Source organism: Carya illinoinensis, chromosome 6 (assembly GCF_018687715.1).
Source record: "Carya illinoinensis cultivar Pawnee chromosome 6, C.illinoinensisPawnee_v1, whole genome shotgun sequence".
NCBI lineage: Eukaryota > Viridiplantae > Streptophyta > Magnoliopsida > Fagales > Juglandaceae > Carya > Carya illinoinensis.
This window is the reverse complement of record NC_056757.1, coordinates 14,660,001-14,677,303: the sequence shown is the minus strand read 5'-3', so window position 1 is coordinate 14,677,303 and position 17,303 is coordinate 14,660,001. Positions and strand designations below refer to the sequence as shown.

At 37.4% G+C, this 17,303-nt stretch overlaps 1 protein-coding gene across 1 annotated transcript; it reads right to left on the bottom strand.

The window, feature by feature from the left end:
* Positions 1 to 12,800: 12,800 nt before the first annotated feature.
* Positions 12,801 to 15,064, bottom strand: LOC122312643. Its single transcript, XM_043127304.1, has 3 exons — positions 14,199 to 15,064; positions 13,698 to 13,785; positions 12,801 to 13,592 (listed from the first exon to the last, which is right to left on the bottom strand). Exons 1-3 carry the CDS (start codon positions 15,062 to 15,064, stop codon positions 12,801 to 12,803), a joined length of 1,746 nt encoding a protein of 581 aa, XP_042983238.1.
* Between the last annotated feature and the right edge of the window lie 2,239 nt (positions 15,065 to 17,303).

Below are 17,303 nucleotides of genomic sequence, written 5' to 3'. Positions count from 1 at the left end.
AGAAAAGATGCAGAAAAATACTCCGGAGTTGAAGCAATTACCCGAGCATCTTCGCTATGCATTCTTGGGTGATAGTGATACCTTTCCAGTGATTGTTGCTACATCACTCACACCCGAAGAAGAGGAAAAGTTGCTGCGTGTATTAAGGGAGCATAGAACAGCCTTGGGATGGACTATTTCTGACATAAAAGGAATAAGTCCCTCCATTTGCATGCACAAGATTTTAATGGAGGAGCTTTACAAGCCAACAATTGAGCACCAAAGAAGATTAAATCCAGCAATGAAGGAAGTAGTGAGAGCTGAAATTTTGAAGCTCCTTAATGCTGGAATTATATATGCTATTTCAGATAGTTCATGGGTAAGTCCAGTGCAAGTTGTACCAAAGAAGGGTGGAATGACGGTAGTGAAAAATGACAATAATGAGTTCATTCCTACAAGAACGGTCACGGGATGGCGTGTATGCATGGATTATCGCAAGTTGAATAAAGCAACAAGGAAGGATCATTTTCCACTTCCATTCATTGATCAGATGTTGGATCGATTGGCTGGGTACTCCTACTATTGTTTTTTGGATGGTTATTCGGGGTATAATCAGATTGCTATAGCTCCTGAAGATCAAGAGAAGACTACATTCACATGCCCCTATGGGACGTTTGCTTTTAGGAGGATGCCCTTTGGATTGTGCAACGCCCCTGCGACATTTCAACGTTGCATGATGGCTATCTTTTCTGACATGGTGGAAGATATAATGGAAGTATTTATGGATGACTTTTCAGTTTTTGGTACATCTTTTGATCATTGTTTGCATAACTTAGCTCTTGTTTTGCAGAGATGTGAAGATAAGAATCTGGTCCTGAACTGGGAGAAGTGTCATTTCATGGTTCAAGAAGGGATCGTGCTGGGCCATAGAGTGTCATCCAAAGGAATTGAGGTGGATCGAGCCAAAATTGCAACCATAGAGAAACTACCACCTCCAAAGAATGTGAAGGGAATCAGAAGTTTTCTGGGACATGCGGGATTTTATAGAAGATTTATCAAGGATTTTTCTAAACTCTCTAAACCTTTATGTAATCTTCTTGAGAAAAATTCTGCATTTGACTTTGATGTTGTTTGTTTGCAGGCCTTTAATGCACTCAAGGAGAAGCTAATTTCAGCACCAATTGTGATTGTGCCTGATTGGAGTCAACCTTTTGAAGTTATGTGCGATGCAAGTGACTTTGCAATTGGAGCAGTGTTGGGGCAAAGGCGAGACAAGCTGTTTAGAGACATCTATTATGCAAGCCGGACATTGAATGAAGCTCAGTTAAATTATACAACAACTGAGAAGGAGATGCTTGTTGTGGTGTTTGCTTGTGACAAATTTTGGTCCTACCTCATTGGGACAAAGGTGATAGTGTTCACTGATCATGCAGCACTTCGCTATTTGTTTGGCAAGAAGGATGCTAAGCCTAGGCTAATTCGTTGGATCCTCCTTCTTCAAGAATTTGATTTGGAGATTCGAGACAAGAAGGGAAGTGAAAATTTAGTGGCTGACCATCTCTCTTGGTTAGAGCAAGAGGAAGAAAGACTAGATTCAGTGGTCCAAGAGGCATTCCCTGATGAGCAGTTGTTTGCATGTGAGATCAAGCTTCCGTGGTATGCTGATATTGTTAATTATCTAGCTTGTAAAGTTTTACCACCTGATCTTACTTACCATCAACGTAAGAAATTTTTGCATGATGTGAATCACTATCTTTGGGATGAGCCTTTGTTGTTCAAAAGATGCCCCGATCAAATCATGAGAAGATGTGTGCCGGAAGAAGAGATGCAAGACATCCTCCATCATTGTCATTCCTCATCATATGGAGGACACTTTGGAGCCACCCGTACAGCAGCTAAAGTACTTCAAAGTGGGTTCTTTTGGCCTTCCATTTTTCGTGATAGTTACACTTTGGTGAAAACTTGTGACCGGTGCCAACGTATGGGAAATATTTCAAGGCGTCATGAGTTACCATTGAAAGGTATCTTAGAAGTTGAGTTGTTTGATGTTTGGGGAATAGATTTTATGGGGCCTTTTCCTCCTTCTTTTGGTTTTGCTTATATCTTGCTAGCAGTTGACTATGTGTCAAAATGGGTGGAAGCAATTGCTACAACAACAAATGATGCAAAGGTAGTTCTCAAATTTCTGCACAAGAACATATTCACAAGATTTGGCACTCCACGAGCTATTATTAGTGATGAAGGGACTCACTTTTGCAACAAGTTATTTGAGAATCTTCTTTCTAAATATGGTGTGAAGCACAAGATAGCACTTGCTTACCATCCTCAAACTAATGGCCAAGCTGAAATTTCAAATAGAGAGATCAAGAACATCCTTGAGAAGACGGTCAAAATCAATAGAAAGGATTGGGCGAAGAAGCTTGATGATGCTTTGTGGGCATACCGTACAGCCTTTAAAACACCTATCGGGATGTCTCCATACCGATTAGTGTTTGGAAAGGCATGTCATCTTCCTGTAGAGTTGGAGCATAGAGCTTATTGGGCTGTGAAAAAGTTTAACTTTGATTTGAAGGCAGCAGGTGAAAAGCGACTTCTTCAATTGAATGAGATGGAAGAGTTCCGGAATGATGCATATGAAAATGCAAAGATCTATAAAGAAAGGACGAAGAAGTGGCATGACAAACAGATTCTTAGGCGAGAGTTTGCTCCAGGACAACAAGTTTTACTCTTCAATTCACGACTCAAACTCTTTCCATGAAAGTTGAAATCAAGATGGACGGGTCCTTATACAATTCATGAAGTTTTCTCTTTTGGAGCAGTAGATTTGAAGGACAAGACTGGGAATATTTTTAGAGTTAATGGTCAGAGATTGAAGCACTACTATGGAGAGCAAATGGAGAGGAACTATGCATTTATTCCTCTTGGAGATCCTAAGTGATGAGGATTGAAAAGTCTGGCTGTAGACTTTAAAACAAGCGCTTATGGGAGGCAACCCATAGATCTATCTTTATTTATTTCATTTATTTTATTATCTTTATTTATTTAAGTTTTAATAAATTGGTTTTTGATGCAGGTTTATTTAGCAAGAATAAAGAGCTGGAAAATTTTAAAACCTCGGAAGGTTCACCATGAAACCAGGGAAGTTCCTTTATTTCTTCAATCCTTTTTACTTTTGCATCACAATGAGGACATTGTTTAGTTTAAGTTTGGGGGTGTAAACTCCTATAATTATTTGATCCTCTTGTTTTCTAAGTCTTGGGTTGTTGATGGATTGTTTGAGTCTCTTACCAAGCATGCATTGGAGTAAGATTGAATTCTCTATGACTCTGAAATTTGTGATTGAAGATGGTTTTGAGAAAAATTTTCAAAAATTTCTTTTATGTCAAGTGAAGTTTTGTGGGTACTTTGGTTTAAATCTTTGACCTTGAACACAATTGAGCACATAGTCGTTTTTCTCTTATTCCATTTTGCTTATGAAGAGAAGAAGTTGAATTAATTGAAAGAGGAAGGTTCGATTTTGCTTTGCTCTAGAATCCGTTGATGGGTCCTTGAGGCGAAATCCTAGTCGAGACCAAATATTAGAGAAATGATCTAGGCATTTCTTTGGCATAACCAAAAAGCTTTCCCAGCCGTCCTAAATATCATGCCATCATTACATGGTGTGTTTCCATAGTCAACCCCCTTGAGCCTTCATGAGCCTTTATTGATTCTTTAAACTACATAAACCATGCCCGCTCTAAGCCTGAAAAACAATGAATCTACCGTTGATAGTTTGAGAAAATACTTTGGTGGAGAGTTACATTTAAAAGAGAAAATTGGTTTCATGATGAAAAGTATTATGTTTGCTCTGTTTGATCAAAGAAAAAGAAGAAGAAGAAAGGAAGTGATAAAAAAAAAAAAAAAAAAAAAAAAAAGAAAAGAGAGAGAGAGAAAAAAAAAAGAAAAAGAAAAAGAAAAAGAAAAGAAAAGAAAAAGAAGTAGCCAAGCGGAAAGTGAATTACCTCAAATTTTGTTAAGGGAAGTGTTGGTATTACATCAGTGATTACAGCAATAATAATGCCACAAGTATGAGCATATTGCCAAGAAAGAGCTATGATTTGAATCATGTGAGTTTCTCTTTTAATGTTCTTTTCACTAAGTATTTTCCCAGTTTGATTTAATTTCCCATATCCAGTTCTTTCTTAACCCTCACCCTGTGGCCTATCATTACAACCTTAATAAAGACCTTTTGATCTTTGATTTTGGTGTTGACTACATTAGTGGAGAGGATTTCTGAAAATTGGACTTATGGGGTTAAGTTTTAAGAGAATTCTTCTGATTTTGGTTGTTCTACTTTTATCTGAGTTTGCAGGTGGTTTGAGGTTAAATTGACTATATCACACACACACTCAAGGTCTTAGCTTTAGGCTGAAGTAAACGCCTAACTCTTGCTTGACAAATTGCAAAATTTTTGATTGATTTTCTTGCTATCTTTGATGTTAAAAGAGTAAGATACTAGAGATGAAATCTAAATTCATAAAAGCTTGGTGAGTGATGATATTGCCTAAACTATCATTTGTTTTTCTTTTTGTTTGAGGACAAACAAAGTTGTAAGTTTGGGGGTATTTGATGGCTTGCAAAATTTCATATTGCAGATTTTACAAGTTCGCTCGAGCAGAGGCTTTTGGCCGCTCGAGCGAATTCAGGCAGATTCAAACGCTCGACTGCCGCTCGACAGGGAGCTCGAGCGGGTTGCTGAAAAAAGAAGATCGCTCGAGCAGAGACATTGGCCACTCGAGCGAAATCAGGCAGAGTCGAACGCTCGATGTGCGCGCGATAGGACGCTCGAGCGAAATCAGGCAGAGTCGAACGCTCGACGCGCGCTCGACACCCCGCTCGAGCGAACATCGTATTTTGACAGATTTTAGGTTTTCCGCCGTGGGACCATATAAAAGGCCATTCTTCACTCTAGAGCCGCGAGTTTTGACTGGAGAACACTCTTTGGGAGAGAAAAACATAGCTAGAGGGATTCAAATCATTTGTTTTGGAGACGGAATTCCAATTTCTTGCACGTACGTTGGATTCATACACGAGGACGGACGAGAGAAAAGCGTTGAATCGTTCCCTTGAGCTTTTGACGAAGAGTTGAGGCTGCAAGGAGGATTTTTCAGTGTTTATTTTCTTCTTCCCATCTTCTCAGAACAATTATGGTGAATTCGTTTATGTTGAATTCCATTTCTAGCATGAGCTAAATTTTCTTTATTCTAGGAAAACGATGTAACCTATTTCCAAACTATGCTTGTTTGTCCATGCTAATTTAATGCAATTCTCTCTTTGTTTATCTGATTTATTCTGAGTTTAATGCTTCTAATTAACTGGCCATTGATTAGATGATTATTAATCTTGTGATGTGCTATCGAAAGAGGGAATCATAGGGTAGATCTTGGATATTTCAGCATAGGTAAGTATAGAGATCGGAAGACTTGTATGAACCTGTGTAGTAATTAAATCATTGGTTTTATTGCGTTCTTGATTATTTAATTTGCATACTCTTGTGTGAATTGATAAACTAGAATCACTTCCAATTGACTATCGAAAGAGGCTTTTGGATGAATTAGAGATTTGCTAATAGACAAAAGAGGTTTAAGTTAAATTAGCTGGATGAGAAAAGCATAGTGAAGAATTATGGTGAAATCGATTTCCTAGAAGTTTTCTTCCCTATTGAATTTGATCTTTGAAAGTCAGTTTTATTTTCTTTGCTTATTTCTCTTTGAGTTGATCTAGTTTTATTTGCAACTACAAAAACCTTAGCGATTCCTCTAGATAAAATTGAGATTAGTATAATTTTGGTATTTGGCAAGAGTAAGGTACCAATCCCTGAGGACGATACTCTTCTTACCACTTTATTATAAAACTACGATACTGTGCACTTGCAGTTTTGCACCGGTCAATAAACATTCGCCTATACTCCATTATAGAAATCCCTAGACAAAATTCATGGTCACAAAGATCATTCTCTCAACTTGCAGGTTTTAACATCACAAATACTTCATCATAATCTGATATTGTTCTTGTACTTGGCATGAGATGAGTATCTTGGACAAAGAGAATAATACACAAGCTTAGAAAAGTAAGAAAATATGTGAATGTAAACAAATGGGTGCCTAAATCTGCATCTATTGCAAACAAGTGAAAGGAGTGCCTTTGTAGAGAAGATTGTTTTTCTGATGCAAGTATTTTGAATCTGATACAAGTATTTTGACACTGAATGATAACTAATTTGTACTGAACCATCTTAATCCGAGTAAAAAATATGAGGAAAAAAGAAGAACCACAGTCCTCTCATGTGCTTGTATAATTCAAAACCTACAAGTTTATTTCAAAGGCTGCATTCTGATCACACCAGCTTACTTCTGGAAAAATTCCCCTGTCAAAACAGCAGCAGTTCCTAATTAATACCTAAACCATCACCACTGCTCCATTACAGAGTTACTATCTAGTTTAGTTGATTTTTACCTATTATGATATATTCTCTCAACCTTGCAGGTTTGTGTTTAAATATTAACATCATGACCAGCAGTTGAAACTACTGCTGCTAGTTGGCATCACGAGTATGATCTTGGCTACCCATCAAAGTATACAAGCATTCCCCAGTTGTAAGTTCCATGTTGGAATGTTATGTATGAAAGCCTAAAACTGCATCTACTAATAATAATTTATTGTCCTGCCTTCTAGCTTAAATCCAATTTAATTTGTTGAAGTAACTTTCTTGAGACTCAGAGAAATTTTCTATACTGAACCATAGTCAAGCCGACATCCTTATCAGAAAAAGTGATTAATTGCCAAGAAAAAACTAACAATGTGCATTACTGTAACACAGATGTAAACATCATGCACCCGAGCACACCAAATATTTGTGGAAAAATTCCATAGTCAAAATCAATTGTCATGCTAAATATATAACCTTTAGCAATCACCATTACAATCATTTCAGAAATAGAATAGGCAGAAGCTGTAATTCACTTATTAAGTAGCATTCTCTCAACAGGTTCTGTTTTAACATCACTAGTATTTATTGTTGTATTAAACTCTCTTAACCATTGCAGATAATACACAACAGTAGGAAGGGGTTTTAAAGCATACTTACAAAGCGTTAGACAATTATATGCCCATGAATTTGCTGTGAAGCCATTCCAGCAACTATAACCAATTGATAAAACTTGCACCATTTTCCCTTGACAACTATGATCCAAAATATAAGCCTGCCACCAATAGTTAGTAATACTTCGAACCAAAATTACAAAAAACTCCCAGTTTAGAAACCCAACTAGCTAAACATCTCCTTGAGTGTCTTCATTAGACACTCTTTGAGATGCTGAGTCATTCATCCTCTCGTCATAGGACATTTGCCAAACCAGTAATTGTCTTACATCCCTTTTCATCTCATCCAATTCAGTCTTGTACATCAATGCCTCATTTTTATGCTTCTCATTTTCTTGGACTAGGTGCTCCATTTGTGCTGACATAGCTGATGGTCTAGGCTTGGGTATAACTGAACCACCAAGTCCTCTTGTATAACCAGACCTATGTCCTAGCACATCTTTGAATATTGTATTTGCAGCCTCATTCGTGCGCTCCTCAGGCTGAATCTCTCCTAATTTCTCACACATTGTATTCTGATACAAACATTACTTTGTTGAGTTATAGTTAGGGGAAATAACCAAAGTTAAATGGGCTTCCTAACATGGAACATTTTAACTTAAAGTTAGTAAGTTAGAGAGCACTTACATAGTTGGATTTTGTCGTTGGAGTGACCCATTCCCCTTTCTTCTTTGACCAATGAGTTTCTTTATAGAAACTCACCAAGTTTGATGCACTTGGACCCTTCAATGAGGAAATAAAATATTACCCACACCTCTTAAATTTCCCACTAGCCTGATTGCCAATTCAGCTTATAAATATACAAATCACTAGATTCTTACCATCTCTTGTATTAAACGCACAAAAGACTTTCTGCCTGCAGTGTGGTTTACCCGCTGCTTTTTCCTATTGGCTATATTCTGATTTGATTTTTTCTGTAATAGTGTACAAATCCATGTTAGTGAACGAAACTACTCTATTGACATCTTAATTCTCCTTTCATCAAATCTAATACTAGCTAATTCAGCACTTTTACAATGGCTCAACTTCTCAAATTTACCTTGAATTCATCGCTCCCCCATCTCTGACATAACTTTTTCCATACAACTGGTTCCACCAATGAGGTTGACTTCATCAATGCCTCCGGATGTGTTGCACAAGCCTTGTTGTATATTTTATGAAGCTGGTAGTGGAAGTCATTGAACTTCTTCCCAAGGTTCTTCTCCACCATCTCCCAATGATTCCTTTTGCTCCAATCTAGAATGAAATCAGCCTGAAACACATCATGAATAATTCATCAAAACAGTCCAGACAAAGTATATAAGTGGTGCAGGTTTCCAGCTTGATAATTCATTGAAACTGAATCTCCAAATTAACCAAACCAGGTCAATACCCGCACACGATTGATCAACTCCTCTTTCTCTTGTGCATCTACAACATCCCAACTATTTTGAATCATGGTTGCATGATGTTTGATAATCCATGTTACTCTTGTTGTAAAGAACACTGCATTCTCACATGATGGTGCCCTCTCACCATCATTAATTTGCAGCAGAATGAGACCGTGCTTATGAAGTTTCATGAACTCAGTGCACCCAGCTGGTCCACAACATCTCCGCATTGTTTGTTTCCCTGCTATTTATAGAAGTGACAATTAAATTAATTGTTGTATGTGTACATTGTATAAAGCCTACCCCATACTATTACCATGGATGAATATTTGCAGAAACTGTTTCTGACATCAGTTAAAATATGAACCTATTTTCCCAACATATTGTTCCCACAAATACCAGAAAGAATTACCATTATTTTCTGGCATAGTATCTGGAGTACCACTGCTTATTTCATTAAATTCAGTGGCCAACACCATATTTGGGGGCTGTGTGGAGTCATTTGATGTTGAGCTTTGCTCAACCCTTCGTGTCCACCTACTAGGCTGCTCCTGGGGAGTTGGACCACTCCATGTGCAACCATGACTTGGTCGTATGCGAGTTTGTTGCACCCGGCCATGTCCACTGCCTCCTCTTTTTGTTCCTCTCATTGTAACTGAGACTTACAATTGACTGATGGTGAATCTATATGCAATTATGACTATGCAAACTATCATGGTCAAATGCTTAGAGGATAGGGTTATTAACACCATGAATTTCTATCTTACCAATCCTTCATATATTATAGTTTATCTACAGAAAACTTCAAACAGAAAAATTAATTTGCCTGTTTTACTCTATTTTACATAAACTTTAATTATCATCAGAGTATTAAACATTTAGGACTAAAAAAAAAACATCAAGTTAGCAAAACATTTGTTACATCTAATATGCAACTCACTCCACTGAAGTTGAGCTTGTGGTGAATATTACTATTTGTTCTAAAACTCATCCATTTTAGAATAGATTTCTGCTAAAAATCTGCACTTTCTACTCTAAGTGATAAGCTAGATGATGACTAAATACAACAAATGGAGCCTATTACCATACAGCCATGCGATTTGACATTGGTATTCATCCCTTATATATGGGAACTGGTAGACCTTGTTTGGTTTGTGGGTGCAGAGAATATGTCAAACTTTACAGGGGAAATATTTTAATTGATTGCAAATATTTGTATTTTAAGTACCACCCTTTCACTCATGGTCCCAAACTTTTCTCTCCTCTGTTCAATGTTTGATGAAAATATAGTATATGCAACAATCCCCATTTTGGATCAAACGTTGGGATTTCTGTCCTCCCTGGACTTGCTTTCAATATATATATATAAATCTATATTGGACAAGGTGAAAATATTTTTCAAAATAAATGGATTTGCCGATGTAGACATGGGTATAGAACAAGTGAAATTGATTCCCACTCAAAGAACCCGTTCAGAATTTTTGCAGTGCTGCCCATAAAGTGTTGAGGCATACATAATATCTCTTAAGCATTGACAGATTGAACAAGGAGTTCAGAAATCACATACAACTTGTGAATAAATATGGCAAAAAACTTATCCAATGCAGTTAAAATCAGAGCACTTATGAAGCTGAATATAAACTGAAGAATGGGTAGTAAACACGAGGATGCACCAAAGATAAAATACTAGAAGTAGAACTCGTATCTTGTAGGAAATATACTTACTTGGATCTTTTAGTAAGTATGAAATCTTTAAGTAAGTATGAAACACGAGTCTGGAATCTCCAGTTACGAAAAAGTGACTTTCTCTTCTAATAAATCCAAATTCTAACTTTCCCAGCTCAGCTGAGATATTTGTCATTCCCAATTTCCCATATTACCTTTTAGGCCAAAAAGGTGACAGCTAATATTTCCCCCCAAATTTTTGTCGCTTAGATATTACACTCCCGCCCCCAAGTTTTTGGCCATACTTTCTTACTGTACTCTGACTTTTTGTACAGGGCGTACATCATCCCACTTCATATGAACTATGGTACTTGCCGCTATCAAGTACCAGCCAAATGATGCAATTCCAATGGATGCCATAAAGCTTATTTTAATTAATTAATACATTGTATAACCAATTAATTCCAATGAGGCATTTGATATTATATATGTGCTTACATTCCAACATATATTCTGGAATGAGTGTTAAAACTGTTCACTAATTGACACCTATAACTTGGCTTTGTCTGCAGATCCAATTCAACTGATCATTACGCAGCATTTTGCTCTTCATGATATCTTCAAGTCAATGGATTCGTCTGTGATTATTTATATCACTATGTTATAAACGGAATGTAAAATATGTCTCTATGGAGCATCTTATGATTGAAGTACACCTATACATTTGTCTATTATTTGGAAATTAACAAATAGAGTCATCTTAAGTTGTAATTTATTATTTGAGTTTGGATATATTATAGTTGGAGTTAATAATTGTTATAATATCTATAATTACTCCTCAGTTTGGTTGAAATAGTCAGTGTATGCCTCCAAAAAGATAATTGGCACATGTGTCATTATAGGACTTATAAGGGTGAATTACCTCTTACATTTGCCTGATTGTCCACCTATAAAAAAGTATAAATGAAACGATTGAATCTTTCAAACAACTAAACTTCATTATACTAAATTAGCACCATTATATTATATGTCAAACTTCCTTTTCTATCTTACCAATCCTTCACAATACGGATCAGCCATGACATTCTCAAATAATATAATATGCAAAATTTTGCAATAAGCAGCAAGAAGATGGCTGACTTCTGGCAATAGATTGATTGCCAACTGACTTATAATAGTCCCTGTGAAGATTTATTGATTAAAACTGTATTCATTGACAGCCTTGGATCATTGAGCCTGTAGCAAAATGATTTTGATCCAATGGATATAGAATTATTCAAAATCATTTTGTGTGCAGCTTTTTTATCCATTCAAAATCACACCTTGGATATATCCATTTTTTTCCTGTTATCAAGCTTGTAGTGAGAAGCTTTTTTTTTGGCTTACTTATAAATTAAGTGAAATTGATTTGCTCTGGAATATGCCATTTATCTCATATTAAGTAAACGACCTTTTAAGTATATATAGTTTATATATACTTCAGGTATTAGCCTACTCCAAACTTGGTAATGTCAATGAGCATACACACAAGGCATTAACAGATTTTTGACATCTCAGATTCTGTCATAAATAATTAGAGCACTTATTGACATACATAAAATATCACCTATAAAAGCAGCATATATGTTTATGCTATAAGGTCATCTGGAGGTTCAAATGCACAAAAGAGTCATCATCTCAAGCAGAGCAACAAAATCAGATCAAAATACACCGCTTTAATCTGTTCATAAAACTGAAAAACATCAAATTGGCCATAATAGGTCTGTTTTTGCACTCCCTAAATTAACATGGACTGATCACATCCATCCATAAAGCAAAGCCAAGTAGTACATTGTTTGGCAATATTAGGCATGAGAAATTCCCACTCCTCCACAAATTACACAGCAACCTTGGGAAAAAAAAAATAAAGAAAGGAAACAAATCAGCAACAAAGAAAATTGTGTAATCACAGATTATAGTTGAATTTATATAGTGTAGATTTATATAATTAGAAAGAAAGAAAATCAGGACAATACATAACAAAGAGAAAAACATTGTGTAATTGGCAACTGTTTGGCATCAACTGGCTACTTCTAAATAGATAAGACAGAGTATGTCTAGTCCAGACAAAGTTAGTGAATATATGCCAAACCAATAATATGTGATCTCCGCACCATTGATAGAAAATGGTTAATGTGCATTTATCACATATTATGAACACCTGTAGTAAAGGAAATTGAATAAAAAAACCAACACATGTACTCTCAATACATATATACAGCCATACAATAATAAATCTACGTTAAAGCCTATATGCAACTACCACAGCATATTTCAGTAAATATGGTAGTATTAAGAGTAGAAAGCAGTGACCAACAACCATGAGTATCTCTCTCGAAGAGAAGCAACCAGAGCATTACATCACTGCAGTACCAACCAGGTTGGCTGCTCCCCGCCAAATTAAAACTACGACACCAATGCAGTTCAGTGTAATCACATATATTCAGCACACATCTTCCTATACATACTTATGCATGGTATCATGAGTAGACATACACACACACATATCTTAAATTATATAGATTGGAGCAAATTCGAATGATATTTTTAATTTGTATTAAATAGGAAAAATAAGCATTTGAGACATTTCATGCTTACTTGCCGCTATTACATGTCACTTTCATGATGACCGTCTCCATCCTCTTCGCTTGACTCTGATGTGTTGAGCCTACTCCAATCACTCTCATCAAAGGATGAGTTGTTACTTAGAAACTCTTCCTCCTCAATTCCTTGAGCTGGTTGGTCTAACATCACCCTCTCATCAAGCACAATCGGATCTATGTCTAATCGATTCAAAGGCATATCTATGCATGTATCATCTTCATGTACGAAATGGTCTTCCCCAGAATATTCATCATCCTGGTATGCTTCATCCTTAGGTAAGTCATCATCATCCTCATCACCAATTGTTGTGCTGGGGATGTCATAAACATTCCTAGTGGTGAACTTCTGTACTACTAGCCAATTTTTCCCTAAACTCGTATCTTTCAAATAAAATACTTGGGATGCTTGGCATGCAAGTACAAAAGGGTCTTCCTTGTAAGATTTGTGAGTTGAGTCAAGACTTGTAAAGTGACCGCCAATACGGACTCCTCTTCTCAAATCACATACATCAAACCAATCACATTTGAACAGATATACATGGCGCCATCCTAGGTAGTTGAGTTCGATAATGTCCATTACTACTCCAAAGAAGTCAATAGGACTACCTTGATGATCCCCAGGAACAAGCACACCGCTGTTTTGTGTAAGACGATGTTCTTCCTGTTGCTTTGTGCGGAACTTAGTTCCATTCATAATGCAACTAGAATATGATGACACCCATGGTTCAGGTCCACAAGCTAGCGTGTAAAGATCATCGGATACTAAATCAGGGCTTGAACTACGCAATTGCCTAATCTGTCCAAAATTAACATATTGTTAGATATAATCAAGTACCCCATTCCGAGTAAAGAGGACCTACTATTAGGCCCACCGACTATTACATCAGGGCAAGGCACTCACGCGATTCTTAAACCATAACGAAAATTGACATTCATGCATATCATCAATGTTAATCACACCTTCGTCTTTCAATTTGTTGTAATGCTCCCTGCATTACAAAAACAGAAATATTGTCAACTACGTACATAGAATGGATAAATATAGGCCAATTTAGCATGGCCAAAGTTAACGAAATTGAAAGACAATACTTACTCTAGGTAGTCAACAATATCAGGACAATTGTTGAGGACATACCAACACTATTTGGCAAATGTTTTATTATCCGGTTGAGTTGGAATTGAAGCACCCAATGGTCGAACCTTTTGCATGAATATTGAAAATTTTGAGCTTTGCTGTCCTTCATAAACATCTACATTGCGTTCTTCTCTATGATATCTAGTTTCTACATCATGGAGATATATTGAACAAAAAGTCAAGCACTCGATGTGAATGTAAGCCTCAGTAATTGAGCCTTCGGGTCGGGCCTTGTTTCGGACATAACACTTAAATTTCCCCAAATACCTCTCAAATGGATACATCCACCTATACTGTACAGGCCCTGCATATAATGCCTCACATGGTAGATGAATAGCTAGGTGCACCATTACATCAAAGAATGCGGGTAGGAGTATCATCTCAAGTTTGCAAAGGATGATTGGAATATCATTCTCAAGACGCTTCAAGACATCTACAGACAATGTGCACATGCACAATTGTCTAAAAAATGTGCTTAGTTCAGTCAAAGCCAACCAGATGTCAGGTTGTAGGTACCCAGCAATAGCAATAGGAAGTAGTCTTTGTAGGAAAATATGACAGTCATGACTCTTCATTCCTGATATTTTACAACCATTTAACGTAACACATCTAGCTATATTGGCAGCAAATCCATCGGGAAATTTCACAGCTTGTAGCCACTCGCAAAAGCTTCTCCTCTCATCTCCATGCAACGTGTAACACGCAGGTGGCATAACAAGTTTATGTCCATGTTCTTGTAAATGTAAATTCTTCTTTATACCAAGATTAAACAAGTCCCTACGTGCATTAACTGAATCTTTAGTTTTACCTGGAATCGTCATCAATGTTCCTAACACGTTGTCACAAATGTTCTTCTCAATATGCATGACGTCAAGATTATGTCGAAGTTTCAATGATGACCAATAAGGTAATTGGAAAAAGATACTTGTTTTTGTCCAGTTAAGTTCATCGGGTCTTCGCTTTCTTTTCCTTTCACCTTTTCCAAATAAAACATCTCCAACATTACTTAGTTGATTCAGTAGATCATGGCCACATAATTCAGAAGGTGGGGTGCGGTGATCAGTGCTGCCATTAAAATTAGCCTTCTTCTTCCTCCATATATGTTCTAGACATAGAAAACGACGATGACCCATGCAACAATGTTTTCGACCATATTTCAACCACAAAGAGTCAGTGTCACCATTACAAGTTGGACATGCCAATTTTCCCTTCGTGCTCCACCCTTAAAGATTTCCATATGCGGGAAAGTCATTAATCGTCCATAATAATGCTGCATGTAATTGAAACACCTGTTTTCTCGATGCATCATACGTCTCAACACCATTTTCCCATAATTCAATCAATTCATCAATAAGAGGCTGCAAATACACATCAATCTCATTTCCCGGTGCCTTTGGTCCAGGAATTAAAAGAGACAGTATGAAGAACTGGTCTTTCATGCACAACCATGGTGGCAGGTTATAAGGGACAAGTATTACTGGCCATACACTATAAGGTTTACTCATATTATTGAAAGGATTGAATCCATCACTGGCTAGACCAAGGCGCACATTACGAGCATCGGTGGAAAATGATATGTGCTCTTGATCAAATTCCTTCCACCCAACTGAATCACGTGGATGCCTCATGACATTAGAATCATCAACACCTTGTTCTTTGTGCCACCGCATGGCTGCAGCTGTATCTTTAGACATAAACAACCTTTTCAATCTTGGTTTTAATGGAAAGTATCGAAGTACTTTGTGCAGGATTTTTTTCTGTTTACTTGTGTGGGTTACCCATCTTGATAATTGACATTTAGGACAAACATGCTTTTCAGCATTTTCTTTCCAGTATAGGATACAATCATTTGGACATACATCAATCTTTACATAATCAAAACCAAGGGCCCGCGGTATGAGTTAGGCAAAACTGCATCCGGAAAGGAAGCTTTCAACAACTTTAGTAGCATGTCAAATGATTTAACACTCCACCCCCCAATCGTCCTTATATGCAACAACTTTACAATGAAGGATAACTTTGAAAACTTAGCACAACCAGGATAGAGTGGACGTTTGGCATCTTCCAATAATTGCTCAAAATTGTTTGCTCTAGGGTCCACATAGGTGGGTCCTTCACTAGTATTCTGATCAACAGGATCCACATTTGTAAATGATCCAAGTTGGATGTCATCTAACATTTCATCCATGTCATCAACATAGTCGTCATTTTGCACTTCATTGACATTAGCATCAAACTCATTAGCATCCCAAGTCGCTTCCTCACCATGAAAAATCCATTCAGTGTAGTTTTCATCAATTCCTATAGTGAATAGGTGTCTTTGGACCAAGTCTAAAGTGTGCAAAAAGTTATTACGACAGTTACGACAAGGACACCTGATATTGTTTGTTGTTGCATGAGCCTTGGCGAGTGTTGATGGCTTGCAAAATTTCATATTGCAGATTTTACAAGTTCGCTCGAGCGGAGGCTTTTGGCCGCTCGAGCGAATTCAGGCAGATTCAAACGCTCGACTGCTGCTCGACAGGGAGCTCGAGCGGGTTGCTGAAAAACGAAGATCGCTCGAGCGGAGACATTTGCCGCTCGAGCGAAATCAGGCAGAGTCGAACGCTCGATGTGCGCTCGATAGGACGCTCGAGCGAAATCAGGCAGAGTCGAACGCTCGACGCGCGCTCGATAGGACGCTCGAGCGAAATCAGGCAGAGTCGAACGCTCGACGCGCGCTCGACACCCCGCTCGAGCGAACATCGTATTTTGACAGATTTTAGGTTTTCCGCCGTGGGACCATATAAAAGGCCATTCTTCACTCTAGAGCCGCGGTTTTTGACTGGAGAACACTCTTTGGGAGAGAAAAACATAGCTAGAGGGATTCAAATCATTTGTTTTGGAGACGGAATTCCAATTTATTGCACGTACGTTGGATTCATACACGAGCACGGACGGGAGAAAGGCGTTGAATCGTTCCCTTGAGCTTTTGACGACCAGTTGAGGCTGCAAGGAGGATTTTTCAGTGTTTATTTTCTTCTTCCCATCTTCTCAGAACAATTATGGTGAATTCGTTTATGTTGAATTCCAATTCTAGTATGAGCTAAATTTTCTTCTTTCTAGGAAAACGATGTAACCTAATTCCGAACTATGCTTGTTTGTCCATGCTAATTTAATGCTATTCTCTATTTGTTTATCTGATTTATTCTGAGTTTAATGCTTCTAATTAACTGGCCATTGATTAGATGATTATTAATCTTGTGATTTGCTATCGAAAGAGGGAATCATAGGGTAGATCTTGGACATTTCAGCATAGGTAAGTATAGAGATCGAAAGACTTGTATGAACCTGTGTAGTAATTAAATCATTGGTCTTATTGCGTTCTTGATT

Coding starts and splice junctions, on each gene's coding strand:
- LOC122312643 (XM_043127304.1), bottom strand. CDS start 15,064: ATGGGTCATCGTCGTTTTCTATGTCTAGAACATATATGGAGGAAGAAG. Junction 13,786..14,198: donor TGGATGTATCCATTTGAGAG/GTATTTGGGGAA, acceptor TTTGTAATGCAG/GGAGCATTACAACAAATTGA. Junction 13,593..13,697: donor CGTTATGGTTTAAGAATCGC/GTGAGTGCCTTG, acceptor AATTTTGGACAG/ATTAGGCAATTGCGTAGTTC.